Below are 27,690 nucleotides of genomic sequence, written 5' to 3' on the forward strand. Positions count from 1 at the left end.
GGTCACTGAGCAGGCAACTAAAGAAGTTCGGATTCGAACCCATGACTGTAGGACCCGTGAGCCCTCCCTCTGAGACATCATCTTGAGGTTTCTCAGTTTAGGGAACCCCAGCAGTACTGCAACCCTCTGAACGCCTGTAATCTGTCCCCTCCGGCCACAACGGCTCGCGAAGCTCTCAGCAAGCCCTGCTTTCTCGGCTGTGGTCTGACGAGTGGGCGGTCCCATGCCCCGGAAGGGCCCCCCCCACCCGGAGACTACGTATCCCAACAGGCTCCGCAGGGCGCCGCTGATTGGCGGAAGAGAGGCCGGCGACAGCGTGATGACGTTCAGGGACGCCGGCGCGCGGGATTTAAACTTCGGCGGTTTACGCGGCGTTGAGATTTCGTAGTGTTGGTAGAGCTGTGGTTTTCTGGCGTTTCGCGTTTCTCTTCCCGGAGCTCCTGCCTACCTATGGACTCGTCGCTTCTTCAGGCTCGCCTGTTTCCCGGTCTAGCCATCAAGATACAACGCAGTAATGGTGAGGGGCGGGGTCCTGAGGCCAAGGGGACCAGTGGGCTGAGATGGCAGAGATTACCTCCCCTCCCCAAACAACAGGCCCTGAATCACTATTGGGGATTCCCCTCCACCCCCCAGGTCTGGGTCTCCGCACTGGCAGTCAGTCTTCTCTACCAGGGCCAGAGGCCTCTGCACTGGCGGTGGGTCCCCTCCCCCGTCCTCCAGGAATGAGCGGAGCTCCTTTGTGTCACGGGACCTCTCCGGGACGTCAGGGTTGCTGGATTCATTTCCCCTCCAAAGTTCGCCCCTGCAACTGCCCTGCTCTTGCAGGGACCTCGGCTTTCTGGCCCCTCTGTTCTTCCATAAACGCTGTGCACTTGCAGTATGTCAGATACTGGGATTCAGGGTAACGAGACAGACGAGTTCCCTGCTCTTCAGGAGCTTGCAATCCTGCCCTCTCTTTTTCAGTTGAGCAGCTACCTCAACTCTGGCAGGTCTAATACCCATATCACTAGAATGGTCAGACATAAAGGTCAGGAGTGAGATAGGGAAACCTGAGGGCGCTAGAGCCTTAGTGCTGTGTTGAGGAACTGCTCACCTAAGCACTAGAGTTATTCCCCTGCCCAAACATACCTTCACCCCACAGTAGGCTCTCTTTTGAGTAGGGATGAGTCCTTATCCTCTGCAGCTCAGTTTTAAGAACTGTTCCTTGCCTACCTCACTGTGGGATATTCCAAGGGTGAAGTGCCAGGAGGTTTGTCTCCTGGGGTTAGAAAGAAAGTCAACTGTCCCTTCCTTCAGGCCAACTCTACATTAAGAGTCTCTGTGGGATCTTAAAAGTGAAAAAGATGGGTAACTCTGATCTTTTCATACTATAGGCTTAATTCACAGTGCCAGTGTAAGGACTGTGAACTTGGAGAAATCCTGCGTTTCGGTGGAATGGACAGAAGGAGGAGCCACAAAGGGCAAAGAGGTAGGTTCTATGAGTATGCCTGTACCACATTTAACACCTTCCTAGCTAAAAGATGTGTGTGGAAATGGAACTTGTGTCAGCCTTGTTTTTGATGTCGACTTGTCCTCCCTAATCTTAAATATGGTCCTCTTTGAATGCATTGGGATTTTATTTAGGCAGGCCTGTTCTAAATTGAAGCAATCATCAGTTTCTGTTGTGTTTCTAGAAAGTAAACTGCACAGAATTCTAAAACCTTGCTTACCCAAGCTAGCTCTGAGTGCACACTACCTATGATATTGATTTGGGGAGCAAAATTGATAATCTAGTTGGGGAGACAAAAGTATGTTTCTGAAACACCAAATAATAGAAGACAACTACAGATGAATAATGCTAGAGCACCTCAGAGGTGGAAACTCACTGAGGATGAGCTGGGCTTGTGGGGGCCAGAAAGCTTAGCAGAAACAGTGAGATGGCCCTCATGGGGACTGGTGGACTGGTAAAGAAACTGCCTCCGGGCATTGAGGAAGGCCAAGGATGCTTGGCAGCAGCAAAAAGGCTAAAAAAGGAAACTAGAGGGTCTTTGTCTCTGGCAGTAAGTTGTTTAAGATTTTATTCTGTAGGCAGTGGGAGCCTTGGAAGGATTTTGAGAAGAGGAGGGATGTGCCCAAGATATTTATGTTTTAGAGGCATTGTGGTGTGGTGAAGAGGTCACCAGGCTAAGAGTATGAAAACCTGGATTCTAGAGTCTGGCTCTGCCACTACTTAATGTGTTCTCAGGCACGTTTCTGTCCCTCTTAAAAATTCAACTTCCTCATTTCTAAAATGAGGATGATAATAATATCTACTTATTTTGGGTTGTTTTGAGGACTTATTCAACAAATCCTTTTGTACTGGTTCCAAAATGCCAGCCAGTGTGTTTGGTACTGGGGATACAGAAGTGAATAAGACAGACCTGGACCCTCTTCCTTGGAGCTTAACAGAAAACACATGTAAAGGGCTTGCTTAGTATAGTGCCTTATGGTAGGTATGCATATATTTAGGTGGTATATCTGAGAAATAGAAGAACTGAATTCTTTACATTATCTGTCCTTGAATCAAGAGGTTCCTAAAATTCCTTTCAACCATCTATTAGCAGTTATGTGTGACTTATTTTTGTTGTTCGTTTAGAAATACAGCTCTTATTGGGTCTCACTCCAGCTTAAATATTGCCTTTGGAATAAAGTCCAAACTTCTTAGTGAGGAATTAAAGCCTTTTCAAGATCTGATCCCAATCAACTTTTTTCTTTATACCATACACTCCTTCCAAAGTAGTGCCAGGGACAAATGGGGCAGTTCCCCACTCTATGATCCTGCCTAGTGTCTCGCTGCCTTCACACTCTCACTCTTATTCCTTCCTCCTGAATCATCAAAGTGAGGATCAGTTAATGTCAGAACCTTGGTCTCTTGTGTTGTTTATGCTCTCTGTAGTTTAGGGATTGGAATCGGGGGAGTGGGGGAGGGTAAGGGTCTGTAGCTGTCCAAGAAAAGTGGATAGAAGCCTGGCTACTGAAGTACTCGCCAGCTTTTGCATTTGGTGGTTCTGCCCTCCTTGTCTATCCCATGCTGCTTTGGTTTCTAGCCCTTTGTGCACATGGCTTCTGTCTCCCACTAGGATACGAGCTCCCTGAAAACAAGGGCGATACATGTCTTAATTCATTTTTGAATACCTTCCCCGTACAGCCTTACTCATGCCTAATAAGTGTTTGAATATCTGATTAATACATAAAGGTTGCATATGTAGGAGGTGAAGCTCTCACCCTGGAGTACATGCTTCAGCTCTTTCATTTTGAAACAGAAATAATCAAGTTGGTACTATTGAGGTGTGTTTGAACCTGCTGTGAAGTATGCTGGTGAAGTTTGAGTTGTCCCCAGAGGGTTTCAGGACTCTGGTGTTGTAAACCTAGAATTGTGACCTCATTGCAGGCATGAGCAGGAAGTAGGGAAGGCCTGAGCAGGATGCTGTGACTGGGGAAGAAGTTTCTGGGCCCGAAGTTTCTGGGCCCAGTAGAAAATGTAGGTAGATGTAGAATTAGGTAGCACCTCTCGGGAACTGGTCCCTGCCCATAAGATCCTGAAGGGCCCTCCATTTGACTATCAGTGGGCAGTTAGAACTTGTTTCCTCCTTGGTGTCAGGCAGCAAGGGGTGCTCAAGGGGCTGTGCCCAGCAGGACCCCACTGCCCTGCAGAGCAGTAGGGGAGCCGAGTGGCCTAGATCTACTGTGGACTTCCTGACTGTCTGCCTGCCTGTCTGCCTTCCTCTTCACCTCATTCTCATCACTGACAGCTACCATTGGCTTGGAATCAGAAACCAATATCCATCTAGATGGTAAGACACGACTAGGGAATAAATATTTGTTTATAGCTATTAGTACTTGGTGGAACTTAAACTTTATAAAGTCTGAATCTAGGGGTAGCCTTGATTGCAGAGATGCAATTGGATTGAACAAGCTATGTTGTTCACAGAAGCTTTTACTTGCTCCTTGCAGATTGATTTTGATGATGTGGCTGCAATAAACCCAGAAATCTTACAGCTTCTTCCCTTACACCCAAAGGACAATCTGCCCCTGCAGGAGAATGTAACGGTTCAGGTAGGTGCCTGTCACCTGACTGCAGCCAGTGCCCCATTTGGCTTGTTGGCTCTTTGCTGGTTTGTTTTCTGGGGCTGCTTAGTTCTTTAGCACAGCACATGGGCCCCCGATAGGCCCTTGAGAATTGATAAGAGCCATATATTGTGGTGGTTTGTTTTGTTTTTCAGAAACAAAAGCGCAGATCAGTCAACTCCAAAATTCCCGCTCCAAAGGAAGGTAAATGGATTTCTACTGGCTCACTGTTAACGGGGTTTGTGCCAGGAATGATGTTCTTGGAGCTCAGGAAGCTGTGAAGTAGACTCATTGCTCCAGTTTAGCAGGTGGCTTTTGTGTGGGCTGAGTCCTGCCCTGTCTTCCAAGCATCTTCCTCAGTGAGGAAGAATGTAACCTACAGGGAGGAAGAAATGGAGAGGTGTTGGTCAAAGGGTACAGAGTTTCAGTTATGCAAGATAAAGAAGTTCTGGAGATTTAATGTACAACATAGGGCCTATGATTAATAATACTGTATTGTATACTTAGAAATTTACTGTGAGGGTAGATCTTATGTTAAGTGTTCTTACCACAAAAGGAAAAAACAAAATACAAAACAAAGGGAGCAGGAAGAAACTTTTGGAGGTGAGGAGTAGGTTTATGGCATTGATTGTGATGATGGTTTCATGGGTGTATACCTTCCTCCAAACCCATCAAATTGTACACATTAAATATCTACAGCTTTTTATATGTCAATCATACCTCTAAAGCAGTTTTAAAAAAAGAAAAGAAGAGAAAGAATTCAACAGTTCAACCTACAGCTCTTACTTAGGCCAACCTCTCGGGAACCTGGTGCATTTGGGAAATTTGCTGACTGGCCTGTGGAATCCAGAGCAGTAATCAGCCATTGTGGGCTTGTTTTCTCTCCTTGGGGGAACAACATGCCTTGGAGTGAGGTGGTGGGCAGGCTGTGAGAAAAGCTAGGTCAGGGCCATTTAGAAGTAGAGTTGGCAGTGCTGTGGTGATCTAGGGGTGGGGTGAGATTGGACAGATAATAGCAATGCCTCGCACTCCAACAGAAGGTTGGGCTTTCTCTGCAGAAGGAGTCAGCATAAACCTACTTTGACTACAGTCATCTGTGACAGTGGCTATAGGCACAAACTGCCCAGATAATCCAGCTTATAACCCAGAACCAGCTATATCTCACAGCCTGTCCCAGTCCAGGGGGTATCACTGCCTTGACATAACACAGCCACCTCAGGCCCAGAAACGACATGCCTGGAGCTTCAGGTTCCTGGGGGCCCAAGGTGAAAGGTGGTCTAGCTTTGAGCTTGAGCTGGGTATGACTGGTGTGTTGCTGGCCCTCTCTTGCAGGCTATACCACTGTAAGGGCCTGCAAGAGAGATGGGGGTGGCATCCATCCCACTCCACGTGCATGACCCGAAAGGATACTGCCACTGCTCCTTTTAATGGAAAAAAAACCTTAATGAATGTGCATGATACTGAACAGTAGAAATGAAACACAAGATTATAGATCTTTTGAGAAATAGGAAAATGATAATAATTCATGCTCTTTATGAAAAATAGGGAATTATATAGAGCCATCAGATCAGCCTAAATTTAGGAAACTCAAATTCAGTACAAGTTGACATTTGCTTATATGACACTAGTGTTTTATTTCCAAATTCACTACTTCTTTTATTTATAGGTGCATTATTTCTTTCTTTTGGAGAGAAACTATATAGATGGGTAGAAATTGGCAAGAATTAAAGTATAACTCAATTGTTTCTCTCAGTTAAGCATTCTTTTAAGATTCCAGAAAATTCATGTAGCTGATCCCATGGTTTCTAAAGATGTGGCCCAGGCCTGGCTCTGTAAAATATATTGGAGCAGTGGAAAAAGCCCAGACTGGAACCTGGCAGTCTTGGGTTCACATCCTGGTTCTGACGCTTACTAGTTGAGTGGCATTGGGCAAGTTGCTTAATTTTTCTGTGCCTTAACGTCGTCTTCCATTAGTTGGGAATACTGATACTTACCTCATGATGTTTCGCGGTATGGGAAGATCGTAGAATGGTAGGTGCTGTTGCTAAGGTTAAGAATGCTTTTTTTCAGGGATTAGGTCTATGTCTCCAGAAATGATTTCAGACTGTCTGTAGGTCCCTCCATTTACTCAAGACAGATGCTCTTGTGGGAGCTCTCAGATTGCAGAACGTAACAAATTAGTTTTGGGGTCACGAGTACTTGGCCTTTCTAATTTTTCCTTTCCTTGGGTGGAAGGAATGGGGAGTTGGTGGGCTCCTTTCCTGTATAGAATCTTGGAGGGTTACCCCCGACTGCCCCTCTGTTATGCCTGTTGGCTCTCCTGATCATGCTGCACTGATTGGCTGCTGCCCTTGGTCCTTCAGGTCTCCGAGGCCGCTCCACTCGCATGTCCACTGTCCCAGAGGTTCGCATCACCACTCAGGAGAATGATATGGAGGTGGAACTGCCTGCATCTGCAAATTCCCGCAAGCAGTTTTCAGTTCCCAGTGAGTAATGAATCTGTTCTCCCTGTTTGAGGCCCTGGAGCGGCTCCTCACACATTGCCCTGAGCCTGTTCTAGAATATCCTAGGATTCCTACACTCCCTGGCTTTTGTATTGTTCTGCTCTTGCCCCACTGCTCCCTTATCTGGAAATCATCTCACTTTACTTTTTAAACTTTATTTAAACATAATATATATACAGAAGAGTAAACCTGTCGTTGACTACATAGTTCACAAAGTGAACACACTCATGTAACTGACACCCAGATCAAACAGAGCATTACCAGCACCCCCAGAAGTCCCCCTCAGGCCCCCTCCCAGTTCCTAAGCCCCCAAGGGTACCTACGTCCTGACTTCAGATTGCATAAATTAACTTTTTCTCTTTTTTTGGACTTTATATAAATGGAGTTCTTTGTTTGTTTGTTTTGTTTTTTGGTTTTTTTTTTTTCGGTACGCGGGCCTCTCACTGTTGTGGCCTCTCCCGTTGCGGAGCACAGGCTCCGGACGCGCAGGGCCAGTGGCCATGGCCCACGGGCCCAGCCGCTCCGCGGCACATGGGATCCTTCCAGACCGGGGCACGAACCCGTGTCTCCTGCATCGGCAGGTGGATCCTCAACCACTGCGCCACCAGGGAAGCCCTAAATGGAGTTTTTAAAACTTTTTTTTTTTTTTTAATTTATTTTTGGCTGCACTGGGTCTTTGTTGCTGTGTGCAGGCTTTCTCTAGTTGCGGCAAGTGGGGGTTTCTCTTTGTTGCAGTGCGCAAGCTTCTCACTGTGGTGGCTTCTCTTGTTTTGGAGCACGGGCTCTAGGAGCGCTGGCTTCAGTAGTTGTGGCTTGCGGGCTCAGTAGTTGTGGCTCGCGGGCATCAGTAGTTGTGGCTCACAGGCTCTAGAGCGCAGCCTCAGTAGTTGTGGTGCACGGGCTTTAGTTGCTCCGCAACATGTGGGATCTTCCTGACCAGGGATTAAACCCGTGTCGCCTGCATCAGCAGGTGGATTCTTAACCACTGCGCCAGCAGGGTAGAGGGTAGTCCCAAACATTTTTAATTGTCAACTTTACTAGTTATTAGTAAATACAGTAGGTGATTTTTGTAATCATTACATTTAATGTGTATCAAATTCAGCTCTAATAAAGTGAAGGCAAACAAAAGGGTCACGACCAGGTATGGGAAGTAGTGAGTCACCATGGGTTGTACCTTTCTGGGTTGAATCAATATGGTTGGTTGGGGCTTCCCTGGTGGTGCAGTGGTTAAGAATCCACCTGCCAATGCAGGGGACACGGGTTTGATCCCTGGCCCTGGAAGATCCCACGCGGCTTAGTTGCCGCGGAGCAACTAAGCCCATGAGCCACAACTACTGAAGCCTGCGTGCCTAGAGCCTGTGCTGCACAACAAGGGAAGCCACTGCAATGAGAAGCTCGCACACCGCAAAGAAGAGTAGTCCCCGCTCGCCGCAACCAGAGAAAAGCCTGCACGCAGCAACGAAGACCCAACGCAGCCAAAAATAAAATAAATAAAATAAAAATAAATAAATAAATTTATTAAAAAAGAAATATGGTTGGTTGTTGCTCAGGTTCCCATTATTCCTGGCTTTCAGTCCTTGTTCCTCTTAACCACCTGGGTTCTGAAGTCAGAAATTTCTCCTAAATGAGTAGAAAGGCCTGGCCTAGCCTGGCCTGAGAACCCATGCTTGGTCAAGCCTGAAGAGTTCAGGCCTTTAAAGGCTTTTCCCTTCATGGTGAAGCCCATACTGAGCTACTCACACACTCTTTAAGATTTTTTTTTTTTTGCCCCGACCGCCCTCTTTAAGATTTCTTGACCCCAGGAGCCAGCCCCTGTGGAGGGACTTGTTGGGTTCAAGGTGTGGGCCGAGATGCAGGAAAAAGCCTGAGCTTTGCTCACATGGTAGGAGCCTGAGCCCTTGCTGAGCTGGCAGTCGGTAGCCTTCCTTCTGGCCTATGACCCGCTAGGGCTCAGATGAGCATGGCTGCCGTATGCCTGCCTGCTTCTCCAATGACTCTTGTTCCCCCACAGCCGGCCCCCCTAGGCCCTCCTGCCCTGCAGTGGCTGAGATACCATTGACGATGGTCAGCGAGGAGGTGGAAGAGCAAGTCCATTCCTCCGTCCAAGGCAGCTCTTCTGCAAACCCTGTGAACTCAGGTAGACACGCTGAGCTGTCTGCTGCCCTGCTCCTAGTGCAGGATAGGTAGTTACAGCCTGTCCCACACCTGGCTTGCCTTGGCACCTGAATTCAAACCATGTTTGTCACATGGGGTCATGTTTCCCTGTGGCCACGGAATCAATCTTTCACAAGAGGTGACCCTGTCACTGCCAGGTGGCAGGAGCACTCTGATGTAGTTGAGGTGCTATCACAGCTAAAGTCTTGGCCAACACCTGAAGAACAGCCCAGAGTGCCCACCAAGACCAAGCAGGGATGATCTCACCTCTTCTGGTTGTTGAGAAGATGCCACAGAGGCATCTCACCCAAGAGAGCTTGGGTTAGACTTGGAGTGCCCACATTAGCACGTCTTTTGTGGGCTTAGCCATCCCAAGAGTCATAGCTGTTGCTTCCTCTCCATGCATATGGTGACATAAGAGCAAGGGTCTAGAGAAGGCCTAGTCCTGGGAAAGGCCCAGCACTCAACACAACAGCCAGAGAAGAACAGGCTGGCTTAGACAGATATAAGAAAGGGCTTCCTTTTTTTTTTTCCCCGTAGTTCGGAGGAAATCTTGTATTGTGAAGGAAATGGAAAAAATGAAGAACAAGCGAGAAGAGAAAAGAGCCCAGAACTCTGAAATGAGAATAAAACGAGCTCAGGTACCTTTCTTGGGAAGCAAGGGCAAAGGTTTTCGGACAGGCATCCTTAACTGAAACCTTGTCTGCAACAGAGATCAGTTCAGCCCCAGCATTTCTGAGGCTCCAGTTCTGATATCCTTTAACTAGTTTCTCATCAGGATTCAGAGAACAAATAATTCAGAAATTCTTCTGAAGGCCCTCAGATGAGGAATGTTTGCTGCTGATTGTCCAATGGGCACGCGCATCACACAGTTCAGTGTCCAGTGGGCTGCTGGGCACAGTTGCCTGCCTCCCCCGACTTCCTAGTTGTGTGTATGCAGGGGTGCCACAGTGGAGTTCCAGTATGGATTATTTCCCTTTAGTTGGGTTAATGGCACAGGGGAATCCCAGCCTGCTGGTCTAAGATGTGGGACAGTGGCTCTTGCCCCAGTTCCTAGAGTGGTTGGTGCATGCCTAGGCCCCCTGCCAATCTTTGTTCCCAAGACTTTGTTCCTGGATTCTCTGCCCAGAGCCAGAGTGGGGGGCAGTGAGATCGTGTGGGGGCTTGTCAGCCCTGCAGGGCTGTGTGCATATGAAGAGCTGTTGTTGCTGCTCCTAGCACTGAGGTCTGAGAGCACTTAACATCTTGACAGTCAGTCTTCGCTCCTATCCCAAACAGGAGTATGACAACAGCTTTCCAAACTGGGAATTTTCCCGGATGATTAAAGAATTTCGGGCTACTTTGGAATGTCATCCACTTACTGTGACTGATCCTGTAAGTAATCCCAAAGGGTTTCTACCTCTCCTTCCTGAGTAGGTGTACAATTTTTTTTTTTTAAACATAGCTGATTTCAACATTGTGTTGGTTTCAGGTGTACAGCACAGTGATTCAGTCTCTCTCTCTACGTATATATGTAAAAATATATACACACGCACACACGATTCCTTTTCAGATTCTTTTCCCGAGTAGGCGTACAAGTGAGAGACAGAATCATCTCTTAAGGCAATGAGAACGTGCAGGAATCTTCACTCACCCTCAAGGGGTTTTTTAATACCCTTTGGTGGGCTGGAGCTAGTGAGGCCTAGATGGGAGAGTCTGATCTTTATCAACTCCCACACCCCCATCCTCCCTGCTTCAGTAGGTTGGCTAGATTCTTACTACTAATGATGAAAGTGCGCTGAACCCTCCTATAGGCAGCAGAGTGAGGAAACTGGGAAGAAAATTCAGACCTACCTTCTTACGCTCCAGAGTAACTATGGGCGTAGTGGGTTCCAGTGTTAGATCTTGGCCCTTGCCTGAGCCAGACTTGGGATTAGAACTGGACGGGTTGTGGGCAAGCTTTCTTTCAATATTGCTCTGACGTTTTGCTCTTGGTTGTCTTTTCTCATCCTCTTGAAGATTGAAGAGCACAAGATATGTGTTTGTGTTAGGAAACGACCGCTGAATAAACAAGGTAAGACCTATTCAGTCAGAATGAGGCTTTGGACTGACTGTGGGTTCCCCTGTGTCCAGGGAGCATCCCTTGAAATACTGTCCTTCTGCAGAATTGGCCAAGAAAGAAATTGATGTGATTTCCGTTCCTAGCAAGTGTGTCCTCTTGGTACATGAGCCCAAGTTAAAAGTGGATTTAACAAAGTATCTGGAGAACCAAGCATTCTGCTTTGACTTCGCATTTGACGAAACAGCTTCAAATGAAGTTGTCTACAGGTTAGTCCCTTGCCTCTTTGTTTCCCCTCCTTCCCCCTGACACTTTACTCTTTCCAATGAGGGACATTGTGGTAACACTTACGCTCACAGACATGCTGACCCTGAAGCTCTTACTGGCTTCCTCTTGTGTTTTCTTTGGATGGGCCATGACACAGAGCTGGCTCTGGCTCCCAGCACCTGGAAGGCCCTGTTGGGGCTGTCCCATCCCGTTTTTCAGCTTTTGTGGCCCACGCTTGAGTGGACAGAAGTGAGGTATTACCCATTGCACTCTTTGAGGCTGGGCTGGGCAAGCCCTAGGGGTTCTTCCTATGTCCTGCACAGCCACCCGTTTCCCACTGGGCTTAGCAGACTCAGCAAACTCTGGAACTACTCTGTCCAATACAGCACCCAGTAGCCTCATGTGACTGTTTAAATAAAGTTAAAAATTCAGTTCTTCAGGGACTTCCCTGGCACTCCAGTGGTTAAGAATCTGTGCTTCCACTGCAGGGGGCTTGGGTTCAATCCCTGGCTGGGGAACTAAGATCCCGCATGCCATGCGGTGTGGCCAAAAAAAAAAAAAAGAATTCAGTTCTTCAGTTACATTAGCCACATTTCAAGTGCTCAATAGCCATGTGTGGCAGTGGCTACTATTGGACAGCACTGCTCTAGACCAGAGGTTGATAAACTATAGTCCATGGACCAAATTTGGCTTGCAATCCCTTCTTATATGGCTCTCAAATTAAGAATGGATTTTGTGTTGTTTTTTTTTTTTTGCGGTACGCGGGCCTCTCACTGTTGTGGTCTCTCCCGTTGCGGAGCACAGGCTCCAGACACGCAGGCTCAGGGGCCATGGCTCACGGGCCCAGCCGCTCTGCAGCATGTGGGATCTTCCCGGACCGGGGCACGAACCCGTGTCCCCTGCATCGGCAGGCGGACTCTCAACCACTACACCACCAGGGAAGCCCGGATTTTGTGTCTTTAAAGAATCATTAAATATATATGTATATTTATGTATGTATGTATATATATATGGAAGAGACCTATTTTAGGCCCACAAAGCCTAAAATAATTTAGGTTCCTACTTTAGATGGTTTCTTTGGCCTTTGTAGTGTATCTTATGCTGGAAGTAGGCTGCTAAGCTCAAGCTTTCACCTTGTGTCTCCAGGGTAGAGGAGGTACTGGTAGCTCAGTTAGAGTGTGGACCATCAGCCTGCTTCTGGCAGGTCGGTCCAGCTCTCCCCAGGTGGCTAGGAGAATTTCAAATTTATAATTGGGGATAGGGTCAGGTAGGACCACTTTGTGTGAGAGGTGTGCGCATGCTTGGAAGGAGGCCTCCAAGAGCCCTGCTTTGTGCTCCATGTTCCAGGGAGCACATTTGAGGAGAGATGTACACTCTTCCCCATCCTTTCTCCTAGGTTCACAGCAAGGCCACTCGTACAGACAATCTTTGAAGGAGGAAAAGCAACCTGTTTTGCATACGGCCAGACGGGAAGTGGTAAGACTCACGTGAGTATTCAGGCCTGGCAGAGAGCAAGTCTACCCATAGCAGAATTCTGGGTCTCTGAAAAGGAGGACAATGAGTTTGTTGCAGAAAATCCCCTCAGTGCAGATGCCCCATCTCCAGATGCCTTTGCTGTGCCAGGTTCAAGGAGGGGCCTTAGTAGGTCCAGCCTCCCCTCCCAGCTTTGGTGTGGCCCACTGTGGTAGTGGAGCCAGTAGTGCCCTGGTCTAGGCCAAGGGCCCTTTACCACAGTCTTCTGCCCCCTCCCTTTGCAGACGATGGGTGGAGACCTCTGTGGGAAAGCCCAGAACGCATCAAAAGGGATCTATGCGATGGCCTGTAAGTAGTGTGTTCTGCCACAGTGGGGTTGGGCACAGAAGGGCAGGTTGCTTACTTAATCCAGCCTCTCCCCCCACAGCCCGGGATGTCTTCCTCTTGAAGAATCAGCCCCGATACCGGAACCTGGGCCTGGAAGTCTATGTGACATTCTTCGAGATCTATAATGGGAAGGTAGCTGGCAGGGAGCCCTTTGTTTATGCTGTTGGGGTCCCTGAAGTTTCAGAAACCTTGAGGTTGGCTAGAAATTGTAGAAGCCAAACAACCTGTGGGTTGTCAAGCCTCTGGGCCACTTCGCCCAAACGTGTGGGAGCTTTCATCCAATGGTGGGATGGTACCCACACTCAACAAGTATGGCAGGAATATGCCTCAGGGCCCCCTCTCAGATGGGAGGTTTGCCTGTGTGTGCCCTGTCATCCCTCCAAACACCTCCCTCATAACTCTCTTCTTCCCCATTCTCACACTCGTGTTCTCTCTATATGTCTATGTATCTTTCTACCTCTCTATGCTTTTGGGGCAGAGTCATCTTCCCCAAGTGGGGTCTAGATAATAATAATAGCTAGGGTTGCTTATTAAGATGTTACTGGGTGCTAAGCACTATTCTAAGCACTTTACTTGTCTCAGCTCATCACTACAACCCTACTAGGAAGTATTACTGTCACTGTCACTATTGTACAGATGAGAAACGAGGCTAGGTGGTTAAGTACTTGTCCAGGTTCACATAGCTAGTAAAGTAGCAGGGTCGCATCAAACTGAGGCAGCCTGGTTCAGCTCCCAAGTGGACTGTCCGCTGCTAGTCTGGCATAACCCAGCTCAGCCTCTCCTGCCTTTCCTGCTGCCAGCCCTTGTCTAAGCTGGGACCGGCCCTGAAAGAGGGAGGAGTCAGTGGGGTGCTTGGCGCCTGATGGCCTTGGCCTTGTTCCTCTGCCTGACACAGCTGTTCGACCTGCTCAACAAGAAGGCCAAGCTGCGCGTGCTAGAGGATGGCAAGCAGCAGGTGCAGGTGGTGGGGCTGCAGGAGCACATGGTGAGCTGTGCTGATGACGTCATCAAGATGATCGACATAGGCAGTGCCTGCAGGTCAGAGTTCCGGCCAGGGGAAGGGGCCACCTTATAATGCCAGGTCAGGTGACAGACTAGTGCTGAGTCCTTTGCTATTTCCACAGAGCGCCGCTTCCCCTGGCTTGGTGTGGGCTCTGAAGGCCTCTGCCTTAAGTGGTCTCAGTGGGGCCGATGACCCAGGACAAGACTTATCAGGGTTGAGTCAAAGTACCTTGAATCTGACCAAGGCAGGCTTTATTCCCCGGCTTTTACCCAAAGCCATGCTTCCTGGCTTCTCTGGGTTTCTCTTTGCTGTTCCCTCCCTCTGTGGTGGGAGACAGGAGCTCTGGATGTGCTCTAGGCTGGAAGTGATGGGGCCACAGCTCCCTTCCTGTATAGAGGTAGGGAAGTGCACTACCAGGGCCCTAGGCATGGTGCAATGGATGCTGGGCAGCTTATGGAGGCCCAGGAAGAGGGCTGCCCACTCCAGGGCCTTTGAGTTGCAGCAAGTGGTTCATGACAGCCCCTCCTCCCCTGTGTGCCCTGCAGCAGAGGCAACTCATGCTTCCCATGTCCTATGGGCCCTGGGGTCTGGCCAAGGCCCTCACACAGAATCTAGTACTTTGACTGCAAGGGTAAGCCACTAGGTCCAGAGCTGGAGGGAGGGCAGGACAGAAGTGGGACAGGATGACACAAGACATCTTAGAGTCCTGACCTGTGTCCCTCTGCTACCAGAGAACTGACTGCTTTGGAACCTGGGGTGCCATGGTGGCTGGTGACCCTGGGAGCTCATAGTCCTTCTTTGTCCTCCTTTGCCACAGGACCTCTGGGCAGACATTTGCCAACTCCAGCTCTTCCCGCTCCCACGCCTGCTTCCAGATTCTTCTTCGAGCCAAAGGGAGAGTGCATGGCAAGTTCTCTTTGGTGGATCTGGCAGGGAACGAGCGAGGCGCAGACACTTCCAGTGCTGACCGGCAGACCCGCATGGAGGGCGCAGAAATCAACAAGAGTCTCCTGGCTCTGAAGGTAGTGGGGCCCAGCTGGAGGGGAGGGGGTTGGCCTGGAGGGCTGCTGGGGGAGGGAGGGAGAGAGTGGGCATCTGAAGAGGAGGGAGGAGACCTCAGCTTCCCCTGCTGTGCCCCAGGAGTGCATCAGGGCCCTGGGACAGAACAAAGCTCACACCCCATTCCGCGAGAGCAAGCTGACACAGGTGCTAAGGGATTCCTTTATCGGGGAGAACTCAAGGACCTGCATGGTGAGTAGGGTCCCTTTGGAGGTGGTGCAGTCCTGTCCCTGGGCAAGAGGCTTGGTGCTCTTGGCTACCTGGGTTTCTAGGCTCTAACTTGACTGGGCTTCACCCCCTGCTTTTGGACACCAGGCTCCTCTTTGCCTACCCAAGAGGCGAAGAAAGGGTCTTCTCCCTCTATTGTATGTCCATGCAGCTCTTGTTTTGGGGAAGGTCATTCCTCCCTTACCAGATGAAAAGGGGGCTGCAGAATTCAGAAGGAGGACCTTTGGGGAAGCAGGAGAGGCAGTCCTCGTCTCTTCTGTGGCTTCCCTCAGGGGTCATTGGTTCCCAGACTAGGAAATAGAAGGCCACAACTGTGAGTGACTTTTTTTTGTGGCCACGTTGGGTCTTCGTTGCTGTGCACAGGCTTTCTCTAGTTGCAGTGAGCGGGAGCTACTCTTCGTTGTGGTGCACGGGCTTCTCATTGCAGTGGCTTCTCTTGTTGCAGAGCACGGGCTGTAGGCGTGCAGGCTCAGTAGTTGTGGCTCGCGGGCTCTAGAGTGCAGGCTTAGTAGTTGTGGTGCACAGGCTTAGTTGCTCCGCGGCATGTGGGATCTTCCCGGACCAGGGCTCAAACCCATGTCTCCTGCATTGGCAGGCAGATTCTTAACCACTGTGCCACCAGGGAAGTCCCCAGGGACCAATTTTTAAGGCACCTTAGTTTGCAGGGCTCATGGGGCAAGTTGCCTGGCACAGAGTGGGTGCTTATTGGGTTCTGCCCCCAGTTCCATGTGGGTATTAGCAGCCTAAAGAACTCCTGCTGGCAGCCTCTCCAAGAGCACCCTTACCCTGTGATCCTTGACCTTTAAGTGCCCATTCCCTCTTTTGCAGATCGCCATGATCTCACCAGGCATAAGCTCCTGTGAATATACTTTAAATACACTAAGATATGCAGACAGGTACTAGTACCTACACCAGGTGGGATGGGGAGGGGGTGCAGGGTGGGGGAGGGAATGACAGCAATGAGAGCGGGGAGGAAGCTCTGGCGACTCAGTGCCCATCGTCTCCTCTTCTGTGACTCACTGAATCTGAGGCCTGGGAGTTCATATATGATGCTACAAGGTCTTTTCCGATCCCCTCAGGCTTTGGTGGGGAGCAGTGTGAGTGAGGGACTTCTCCTAGGCCAAAGCAAAGCTGCTAGTCCGTCTCCTCGAAGTCTCGCAATCTGAGTGGTGCTGCACACTCATGAGTCCCAAGGAGGCTGCTGTGGGATCTGAGACCTTCTTGTTTTCTCAGGGTCAAGGAGCTGAGCCCTCACAGTGGGCCCAGTGGGGAGCAGCCAACTCAGGTGGAAACAGAAGAGATGGAAGCCAGCTCTGACGGGGCCCTGAGCACAGGCAATGTAAGGGGCAGGGTGGGCCAGGCAAGACAGAAACGTGGCCTCCTGAGATGGGGACTGGGCCACACCGTTGTGTCTCTGCTTTTGCCCCCTTAGTTCTCCAAGGAAGAGGAGGAACTGTCTTCCCAGATGTCCAGCTTCAATGAAGCCATGACTCAGATCAGGGAGCTGGAGGAGAGGGCCATGGAAGAGCTCAAAGAGATTGTACAGGTGGAGGGCTAGCCCTGGGCTGGGAGAGACTGGATATCCATCCTAGCACAGGCTCAGCGCCATTCCTTGACTGTGACCTGGGCTTTGCCCCTCCCCGGGTCTTCTGGCTGGGGTGGCAAGAGGCAGCCATCTACACCAGCATTTCTTAATTCTCCACTTATTTTTTCAGCTGCTCTTCTAGGGCAGCTAATTACCGCACCTCCTTCCCCAGCCTGGCACACATAGGCTTTCCTGCATCGTTCTGGCTGGAGCTAGTCTCTCTACCCTATGCTTCTGACTGAGGGTTTGGAGGGTAACCTTGTCTTGTTTGTTCAGTGAATGTTTGGTGAGTACTTTCTATATGCCAGCTCCTGTGCTGAGACCAAGGGCCAAAAACCTGAAGTATAGAAAAGAGGCCCGAAAGTAAGACTTGATCAATCGTGACCCTTCTATTTATAAGCTGATTTCCTTGTGAAAGTCATTGAGCTTCACTGGGCCCCCAGATTCTTCATCCCCAAAATGGGCAAGACAAGATGTTTACATCTGAGGATTAAGTGATATGTTTTTAAAGCACTCAGCCGTCCCCAGCATGTAGTCAGCGTTTAGTAAGTGGTAGATGCTACCACTGCTGTGATCCCTGCTGTGGAAGAGCAAGTAGGGGAGAGTCCCTAAGAATGGGGCTTTCAGAGTGCAGAGCAGAGGGGAGAGCTCGGGGCACTTAGAACTGAGGAGGGAACATGTAGGATAAGTGCCTACACGTGTCCTCCCTCCGTGGCATGCTCAGGGTACAAATGTTTGAAAGGACGTGGTACTTTCAGGAAGAGTGAGAGGTTCACTCTGGCCAGAGCAAAAGGTGTGAGCAGATGAGGGAAGGAGATCAGGGCTGTGGACAGGTCAGCCGGGACCTGATGCTAAAAGGCCTTAATGGTTCACACCAAAGGCCTGGACTTCGTTATGAGAGCAGTAGATGCCTTTGAAGGGAGTAAAGCAGAGTGGTGACATGGTCACATCAGAGCTTTAGGTACCTTACTATGGCCACACTATAGAGGCTGGTTTCGGGATGTGGGGCGAGCATGAGTAGAGGCACTTAGGAGTTAAGAGCAGTTAGAAGATTGTTAGAGTTCAAGAGAGATGTTGGTGTCTAGACCAACTATGACCATGGCCATGGTATTGGAATTAGGGCATGAGATTTAAGAACCATTTCGGGGGTGGAATTAGTAGGACTGGGGGACAAGCAGGGTGAAAGAAGTTCTTGCTGAGATTTCTGGCTTGAGCATCAAGACATGATAACATTCATTTGATATAAGGCACAGGCACAAGTTTGGGGTGGGGAAGAGGATGAATTCAAGCTGAGAATTTCTGGGGGAGGATCAGGAGGCAGGGTATGGGGCATGGCTGGAGGAGTGGGCATCTGCATTGCAGATGGTAGAGCCCTAGGAATGATTTGCTAGATTGGTTTGGTCATTATTGACCTGACAAGGTTCACGCTGTGTTGTTGCAGGAAGGGCCAGGCTGGCTGGAGCTCTCCGAGATGGCTGAGCAGCCAGACTACGACCTGGAGACCTTTGTGAATAAAGCAGAATGTGCCCTGGCCCAGCAAGCCAAGCACTTCTCAGCCCTGCGAGGTGGGTGTGGCCAGAGGATGGGGCTTCTGCGGGTGATGGCAGCTCTGCCAGAGGGAATGAGGCCTCTGAGAGACCCACTGACCCCGGGTGCACCACCCTTTCCTTCCAGATGTCCTCAAGGGCTTGCGCCTGGCCATGCAGCTAGAAGAGCAGGCCAGCAAACAAATAAGCAGCAAGAAACGGCCCCATTGATGACTGCAAATAAAGATCTGTTTGGTGTCACACCCAGCCTTTTCCCCTCCCCTTCCCTCCTCAGTGAACTCTGGGCACCTCGTGGGTCTAGTCAAGGTCTGAGCTGGGACAAGCTTTGGTAAATGCCAAGTATGGGGGCATCTGGGCCCAGGGCAGCTGGGGAGGGGTCAGAGTGCATGGGACACGACTTTCTTTTTCCTCAGTTGTAGCCATGAAGGGAACAAGGATGGAAAGAGGGAGCTTTTAGTTATCTTGTGTGCTGCCCTTCTCTCCAAGAGGGGAAAGCTCTCTGGTGTAGAGTTTTCCCTTGGGCAGCACTCTGCCTGTGTGGACTGGCTGCTGGTGGAGAGCTCCCTGGGGTTGTCCTGGCTCTTGGGAGAGGGAAGGAGCCTTTAGTTCAGCTCTGCTGGCCCTGGCCTGCCCTCCATACCCTTGGTCGGGGCACTAATATGTTTTGTACTTGAAAAAAAGTTTCTGGGACCTCTTCCTTCCCTGCTGTTTTTTGAGGCCCAAGAGGATCCCTGCTGTTTTCTGTTTTATGTATTTATACATTGTGTCTAACAATAAAGAGAAAAAAAATCAGCCTGTTGAGTGGTATGTGGGAAGTGCCTGGGATGTGTATGAGCCTTCTGGGACTTAGGACCCTACTGCACCTCTGGGTAGTGCTGATTCTGTACTCTACCCAGGAGACCAAATCTACACCTGCAGTTTCAGTGACATGGTGAAGACTCCAACCTCTGCCTTGTTCAATGCTGACTAGGTCCTAGGCCCTCTCCTGGGCACAGGATCCGTAAGCATAAAGGAGATGGTGCTCTGTCATTTACAGTCTGCTCAAGGCATGTTAAAAGATTCTGTGGCAACACTGACACGAAAGCACTTGCCTTGCTGGACGGGAAAGGATCTGATGGGTAACACGCTTGATCTTGAAAAATGAGAAGTTTGCCAGGTAGACTGAGGAACTAAACATAGGGCATGTATGGTTTTGGAACTAGAAGACTCCAGATCCCGTGTCACAGAACATGAATTACCTAAATGGTAATGTGCCACTGAAAGGTTTTTAGCCTGGGAGCCATACAACCAAATGTGTGTTTCAGAAAGGCCTCAGTCCAGGAGACACGGTGGGGCATGGGTCACGTGGGCTACTGCAGAAACTCCAGAGAAGAGTGGGATCAGATGGACCAGGTTCTAGCCCTCTCAGCCTCAGTTACTTCATTGTAAAGTAGGGGCATTCTCTACCTCATGGTGAGAAAATTACAGGAGTTTGAGGTGCCATTAAATAACCAAATAGAGGGCCTGGATTCAGAAATTCAGCTAAATCAGAAGTTTGATAGAAATGGCACTAACTTTTGAGGGCTTAAAAGCTTCCAGATACCTAACTTCTCCCACATGTGTAAAACAAGGCCACCGATACCCACCTCAGAATTGCAAAGATCCAATGCCACCATCCCAGACCTGACCACCTTCCCTAACTGCCTGCCTTTGTGAATTCTTAAATCCCAGTGACCCATTCTCCCCAAGCAGCCAGAAGAATCTTTATAGGTTCTCCCCTGCTTGGAACCCTTGATCAACACAAAGAATAAATTCTAAATGCCCTATCATGGTCTATTAGGCCCCACCTGGTCAGCTCCTCTCTATTGGTCCAGTGAGAATGTAATTTGAGCAGAATGGTTTGGAAGCTAAGATCCCAGCTTCTGAAGCCATAGTGCAGGGTGGGATCCGACCTCTGTGACTGCAGAACCTTAAGTGGGTTGTTTAACCTCTGTGCTCTCTGAAATGGGAATAATGCTGGTACAGTATAGAATTACTATGAAAATTGAGTTTGGGAATTCCCTGGTGGTCCAGTGGTTAGGACTCTGCGCTCTCATTGCCAGGGGCCCTGGATTGGATCCCTGGTTGGGGAATTAAGATCCTGCAAGCTGCGTGGTGTGGCCAAATAAAAAAGAAAAGAAAACTGAGTTCACACACCCAGCAATAGGTACAATGTCTCACATTTAATAAGTGCTCTATAATTACTAGCTATTTAAGCACATAAGAACAAAGATTTTTGTTTTAATACTGTATCCACAATATCCTGAACATATGACAAGCACACAAAATGTATTTTGAATGAATGAATGAACAGTTCTCTAGCCACTCACTGTTCTCCAACCACACTGGCCTTTATTTCTTGAATATTCCAGGGCTTTTTTAAAAATGAAAATTTGGGCTTCCCTGGTGGCGCAGTGGTTGAGAGTCCGCCTGCCGATGCAGGGGACGCGGGTTCGTGACCTGGTCCGGGAAGATGCCACATGCCGTGGAGTGGCTGGACCCGTGGGCCATGGCTGCTGGGCCTGCATGTCCGGAGCCTGTGCTCCACAGCAGGAGAGGCCACAACAGTGAGAGGCCCGCGTACCGCAAAAAATAAATAAATAAATTTTAAAAATGAAAATGTAATTTTTACATTTATTGAAATGTAATTCACAGTATAAAATTCACTCTTTTAAAGTGTACAATTTAGTGGGTTTTAGTATACTCATTTAATTGGGCAACCATCACCCCTAATTCCAGAACATTTTTATGACCCAAAAAGAAATCCTGTTGCACGTCAACTATACCTCAATTAAAAAAAAAAAAAACATTACCCACAAGCAGCCACATACACACCCCCATTCATCTCTCCCCACAGCCCCAGGAAACAACCAATCTATTTTTCCTTCACTATGGATTTGCCTATTCTGGACATTTCATATAAATGGAATCATATAATATGTGGTCTTTTGTGTCTGGCTTCTTCACTTAGCATATGTTTTAAAGAATCATGTTGTAGCATGTATCAATTCACTCCTTTTTATGGCCCAATAATATTCCAATTCCATGGCTATACCACTTTTTGTTTATCCTTCAGTTGATGAATTTGGGGGTTGTTTCCACTTTTTGGCATTATGAACAGACCATTTGTGCTATGAATACTCATGTACAAGTTTTTGTCTGAGCATATGTTTTCAATTCTCTTGTGTATATGCAAGTTCTTTGCCCATTTTTTAAGTTAGATTGTCTTTATTGTTGACTTGTAAGAGCTCTTTATATATTCTAGATACTGGACCCTTATCAAATGTATAATTTGCAAATATTTTCCTTCATACTGTGAGTTGTCTTTTCACTTTCTTGATGGTATCCTTTGAAGCACAACAGTTTTTAAGTTCGATGAAGTCTAACTTACATTTTTGTTTTTGCTTGTGCTTTTGGTGTCATATCTAAGAATCTCATGCCAAATCCAATGCTGTGAAGATTTACTCTAATGTTTTCTTCTAAGAGTTTTATGTTCTTATATTTAGGTCATTGATCCATTTTGAGTTAATTTTTGTAGCTGCTGTGAGGTAGGGGTCCAAATTTATTCTTTTGCATGTGGAGATCCAGTTTTTCCAGCATCACTTATTGTAAAGACTATTCTTTCCCCCATTGAATTGTCTTGGCAACCTTATTGAAAGTCAGTTGATGGCAGAGGGAGGAGGGGGATTGAATGAAGGCAGTCGAAAGGTAAAAACTTCCATTTATAAGATAAATAAGTGCTAGGGATGTGATGTACAACATGATAAATATAGTTAACACTGCTGTATGTTATACATGAAAGTTGATAAGGGAGTCAATCCTAAGAGTTCTCACAGGAAAAAAAATTTTTTCTATTTATTTTATATCTATATGAGATGATGTTCATTAAACTTATTGCGATAATCACTTCATAAGTATATAAATCAAATAATCATGCTGTACAACTGAAGCTTATACAGTGCTATATATCAATTATATCTCAATAAACTGGAAGAAATAATGAAAATAAATTTTTAAAAAAGAAAATGAACATATATGAGTGGGCTGATTTCTGAGACTTTAAATGCTATTCCATCAGTCTATATGTCTGTCCTTCACTGTTGGTTACTGGAGTTTGTAATAAGGTTTTTTTTTTTCAGCTGTGCCACGAGGCTTGCAGGATCTCAGTTCCCCGACCAGGGATTGAACCTGGGCCACAGTTGTGAAAGCCCGAAATCCCAACCACTAGGCCACCAGGGAACTCCCATAAGTTTTGAAATCAGAAAGTGTGAGTCCTCCAAGTTGGTTCTTTTTCAATATTGTTTTGGCTATTCGGGAACACTGGCAATTCCATATGAATTTAAGGATCAGCTTTTCCATTTCTGCAAAAAAGGCTGATGGAATTTTGATAGGGATTACATTCCCTCTGGGTGGTATTGCCATCCTAATATTGTCTTCCAATCCATGAATGCAAGATGTCTTTCCATTTATTTAGGTCTTTAATTTCTTTCAACAATATTTTATAGTGTACAACTCTTTCACCTCCTTGGTTAAATTTATTTCCTAGGTATTTTATTCTTTTGGATGCTATTGCAAAAGGAATTATTTTTAAGTTCCTTTTCAGATTGTTCATTGCTGGTGTATAGAAACAACTGATTTTTGTGTGTTGATCTTTTTTTTAACCTCTTTTTAAAAATTGAAGTAAAGTTAATTTACAATGTGTTAGTTTCAGGTGCACAGCAGTGATTCAGTTATATATATGTATATATTCTTTTTCAGATTCTTTTCCATTATAGATTATTACAAGATATTAAATATAGTTCCCTGTGCTATACAGTAGGTCCTTGTTGTTTATCTATCTTATGTACAGTAGTGTGTATATGTTAATCCCAAACTCCTAATTTATCTCCTCTCCCCCCGCCCCCATTGTGTGTTGATATTGTACCTTGCAACTTTGCTAAATTCATTTATTAACCGTAATAGTTTTTTTGTAGATTCTTTTGAGAGTCTTTCTATATAGGATCATGTCATCTGTAAACAGAGAAAGTTTGACTTCTTCCTTTTTAATTAAGATGCCTTTTATCCCTTTTTCTTGCCTAATTTCCCTGGATAAAACACCCAATGTAATTTTGAATAGAAGCGGTGAGAGGGACTTTCCTGGTGGTCCAATGGTAAAGAATGCGCCTTCCAGTGCAGGGGATGCCGGTTCGATCCCTGGTTGGGCGACTAAGCCCGCACACCACAACTACTGAACTCACGCACCTCAACGAGAGAGCCCACGTGCCGCAAGCTACAGAGCCCATGCACCCTGGAGCCCGCACACCACAACTACAGAGAGAAAACCTGCATGCCACAACTAGAGAGAAGCCCACCTACCGCAACTAGAGAGAAGCCCGCGCACCGCAAGGAAGACCCGACACAGCCAAAAAAATAAAGACGAAGAAAAAAAAAGTGGTGAGAGTGGATATCTTTGTCTTGTTCCTGATCATTAATTATGATGTTAGCTGTGGCTCCTTTATCAGGTGAAGAAGTTCTAATTTGTTCTAAACACTCTAATTTGTTGAGTGTTTTTATCATGAAGGGATATTGGATTTTGTCAAATGCTTTTTCTGTGTTTTGAGGTGATCATGTGTTTTTTCCCCTTTATTATTAATAAGGTATATTACATTGATTGATTTTCAGATGTTAAACCAACCTTGAAAACCTAAGATAAATTCCACTTGCTCGTGCTGTACAGCCTTCACTTCCTGCTTGTGCAGAGCTTCAAGGTCAGCCATATATCACTGATATTAGGGCCTTTGCAGGTCTTTACTGGGCATGTACTCAGTCCTGCATACACACATGACCGTCTAGATTTTCTAGATTCCCAGGAAAATGTGGGAATTTTAAAAACTCCCATATTCTCCTATTTCTCCTTTTTTAAAAATATTTTTTATTATTATTTTTTATCAGCCTCTTGTCAGCCCCAACTTGTAACCCTGCCTCAGGCAGTTGTGTTGCCCCTGACTTTTTTTTCTTATAAACACCAGGGGTAGGGCTGTTCATAGAGTGAGCTTTGAGTGAGATCAAATAAAGACAAGCCCTAAGAATGGAGCTTTTCAGCCAGCTGCCAGACAGGTCAAATGGTGATAGTTCTTTGGGGATGGGGCTTTTGGGGAGCTCCAGACCCATCTGCCCCCTCCACCTGCTGTTAGGCTGCCGCTTTTCACAAGAACCTTAGCCAGAAGGCTACTGGTTTTCAAAGCTAATGTGGAGCTAGGAGAAGGGGAGGGGATTAGGGCAAATTAAAAAGCAATAAAGATCACTGAACAAAGTTTTAGCTGTTGTTCTTGAATAAATGCTCCTTGGATTGTTGTAAGTCTTTAGTTAATTTCAGAGTTCTGGAAAAGTTGATTTTGACGATTTTTGCCAGTGTTCTCGTTGCTTTTTTGGAGTGGTTTTTCAAAGATCCTTACTCCACCATTCCAGAAATGCACACCCTTCTCAGGGCTTTTCATACTTGATGTTCCTTCAGACTGGAATCATCAGCTCTTCAAAATGTTCCTTTTTTCTTTCAGGTCTCAGTTTACCCCAGGTATCTTGTCACCCCAGAGAGGCAATCTAAGAGCATCTTAACTCAAATTTGCCCTAAGACAGCACATTATTTCCTTCATAGCATTTATTACAGTCTAAATATCTTGTCTTCTCCAGTAGAGTTTATGCTTCAAGTAAGTTTTTCTTGGCTGCGCTGCACAGGCAGTTCCCCAATTGGAGTTTGAACCCAGACCACGCAGTGAAAGCCCAGAATTCTAAACACTAGGCCACCAGGGAACTCCCCAAGTAAGTCTTTCATTGTAAAGATCCTCCAGGGCCTGATACCAATTATTGTTCTTAATTTCTAGTGGCAGTAGTCTGCAGAGATACGTGCCTTTAACCAGCAGCATTCTGTAACCCAGGTGTCAGGCACAAGAGGTTGGACCAATCCCAGGTTTAAGGACTTACAGGGTGAGAAGCTGGTGAAAGCTTAAGGTTGAGGGAGGTAAAGATGCTCATGTGTAGGCACCCAAAAAATGCCAGGGGTATTATTAGAGGAAGAGACAGTGAGTCAGGACATAAAATCTTCCAGGCACAAATTGGTGAGAACTAGAATTTATAGGTAAGTTCAATAAAGAGGAGCAGTGACTGTTGTAATCTTAGATTCAAAGTTTGGTTTTTAGGGAGGATAGAGTAAGAATGGTCTGAAATTGGCAATGAAGACCATGGAGCACACCTGTCTCCCATCTAGAGAACAGCATAGTCATCCTCCACTTGAGAAGGCTGACAAGAGAGAAAATCCCGAAAGAAGCAGATTTATGTTAAAAGGAAACATTCAGAGAAGAGGTTGAAGATATACAGGATTTTTCTGATGAATGACACAGGACACAGAAGATTTTTAGAAAATGAAGAATGGTGGGAAATCGGTTTTAAAAAGATAATATAATACCTATGTCAGGATTAGAGCATGGGTGATAGGTATAATCTGGGAGATGATTTTTTTAAGGTGACTAATGAAAATAGGGACAAAGGCATAAGACAATTAATGTTAATGGTCTCAAAGCACATGGAGTGACGGCCTGGCTAGGAGGACAGCAGAAGAGAGGATCTCTCCAGGATCACACAGAATCATAGAGCCCCTGTTTGACTTCTGCTAAAGCAAGAGTAGAGACTTGGAGGGCATGGTGTGGGACACAGAGAACTGTCTTGCTCTGATTTCAAGAACTCCAGAGTCCATCTTGAATATTGCCCCAACAGAGATTCAGATGCATTTATTAGTTTACCTTTCAAGTACATTTTAAAAAAAGGCTCGAGTTCAGGGTTTTTGGGCATCAGCCTTCCATCTTGCGTGGCCCTGCAAGAAACCTTTCTCTGCTCCAAACTCCAACGTTTTGGAATTGTTTGGCTTCACTGTGCATTGGGCGCAGCAATTTGTGTTTGGTTACATCTCTGCTAAAAGAAGACAAAGTACGGACCACAGTGTCTCATGATCTGCAGATGCCGACGATGGTGGCGGCTACAACCCAGAAAAATACTCAGCTCATTTACAGCGCCTCCATGTGAGCAATATGCCACCTACTTCTGCAAGATGTCGAGGTTGTTGAACACCCCAGGTAGCTATAGATTCCACTGCCTCGAATGGGGGACCCCAGGACCGGCTGTTTCCTGCACTACATCCACCCTTACCAGCCCAATGAGTACCTGAAGGCCTTGGTAGCTGTGGGGGAGATTTGCCAAGACTATGACAGTTTTTTGGTGGAATGCTGTGGAAAATTGGAATTCAAAAATCCCACTGTTTCTACCACATTGAGGTCATCCACAACGCAGAAGAAAGTGGCTCCTAATATAACTTCCTACAGTGCCTCTAAATTACATATAGACTTTGGGTGAATTGGATCTGGGTAAGGCTTTGCCTTTATATGGAAGTTTGATGTTTTCTCTGCTTTTCTGGCATGGTATTGATATGGTGTTTTGAAAAGTAATTTACTTTCTAGTAATTTCAAACGTACAGACAACTTTACATACATAAAATAAGTCTAATAACTTGATTAAATATATTCCTAAATATTAATGTTGACATTATTTAAAATGGAATTTTTTGTTGTTTTTTTTTTAATTAATTTATTTTTGGCTGTGTTGGGTCTTCGTTGCTGCACGCGGGCTTTCTCTAGTTGCAGCGAGCAGAAGCTACTCTTCCCTGCAGTGCACGGGCCTCTCACTGCGGTGGCTTCTCTTGTTGCGGAGCACAGGCTCTAGGCACGTGGGCTTCAGTAGTTGTGGCTCGCAGGCTCTAGAGCGCAGGGTCAGTATTTGTGGCGCACAGGCTTAATTGCTCCGTGGCATGTGGGATCTTCCCTGACCAGGGCTCGAACCTGTGTCCCCTGCATCGGCAGGCGGATTCTTAACCACTGTGCCACCAGGTAAGTCCTAAAGTGTAATTGTTTTCATAAATTCTTTTTCATATTATTTATTGCTAGTGTATACATATAAGACAGATTTTTGTGAATTGATATTTTGTCCTATAACTGCTAAATTAGTTGACTAGCTCAAATAATTTTTTGTTGTTATAGGAAGTTTTATAAGATAATGTGATCTGTGTTCTGTGAATAAACAGTTTTAATTTTTCCATTCACACATGGATGTCTTTTATTTCTTTCCTCAAGACTCTGGGTAGAACTTCCAGTACACTGTTGAATAACTGGTGAAGGCCTGCTTCCTGATTTCAGGAGTAAATCTTTCAGCCTTTAACACTGAGCAAGATGTTTGCTGTGGCTTTGTAAACTACTCTTTTCCTTATTGAATAAATTTCCTTTTATTCCTACTTTGAGTGTTCGTATTATGAAATAGCA

At 46.8% G+C, this 27,690-nt stretch overlaps 1 protein-coding gene across 3 annotated transcripts; it reads left to right on the forward strand.

Moving 5' to 3' along the window:
* The first annotated feature begins 332 nt into the window (after nucleotides 1-332).
* KIF2C (kinesin family member 2C) lies at nucleotides 333-19,143 on the forward strand. Of its 3 annotated transcripts, XM_007450344.1 has the most exons (21): nucleotides 333-517; nucleotides 1,374-1,468; nucleotides 3,973-4,074; nucleotides 4,242-4,290; nucleotides 6,450-6,572; nucleotides 8,602-8,727; nucleotides 9,285-9,385; nucleotides 10,023-10,118; nucleotides 10,743-10,797; nucleotides 10,889-11,051; nucleotides 12,446-12,536; nucleotides 12,807-12,870; nucleotides 12,950-13,041; nucleotides 13,805-13,947; nucleotides 14,730-14,934; nucleotides 15,053-15,163; nucleotides 16,028-16,095; nucleotides 16,433-16,538; nucleotides 16,632-16,745; nucleotides 18,226-18,349; nucleotides 18,459-19,143. In XM_007450344.1, the coding sequence occupies exons 1-21, from the start codon at nucleotides 451-453 to the stop codon at nucleotides 18,539-18,541; spliced, it is 2,178 nt and encodes a 725-aa protein (XP_007450406.1). In that variant the 5' UTR covers nucleotides 333-450; the 3' UTR covers nucleotides 18,542-19,143. The 3 variants fall into 3 exon arrangements, with proteins under 3 accessions (XP_007450406.1, XP_007450407.1, XP_007450408.1); XM_007450345.1 differs by lacking the exon at nucleotides 8,602-8,727 and having other exon boundaries at nucleotides 451-517; nucleotides 18,459-19,141; XM_007450346.1 differs by lacking the exons at nucleotides 333-517; nucleotides 1,374-1,468 and adding an exon at nucleotides 3,467-3,812 and having other exon boundaries at nucleotides 18,459-18,567.
* The last annotated feature ends 8,547 nt before the right edge of the window (nucleotides 19,144-27,690 follow it).

Source organism: Lipotes vexillifer, unplaced genomic scaffold (assembly GCF_000442215.2).
Source record: "Lipotes vexillifer unplaced genomic scaffold, Lipotes_vexillifer_v1.1 scaffold961, whole genome shotgun sequence".
In the NCBI taxonomy this organism is placed as follows: Eukaryota; Metazoa; Chordata; class Mammalia; order Artiodactyla; family Lipotidae; genus Lipotes; species Lipotes vexillifer.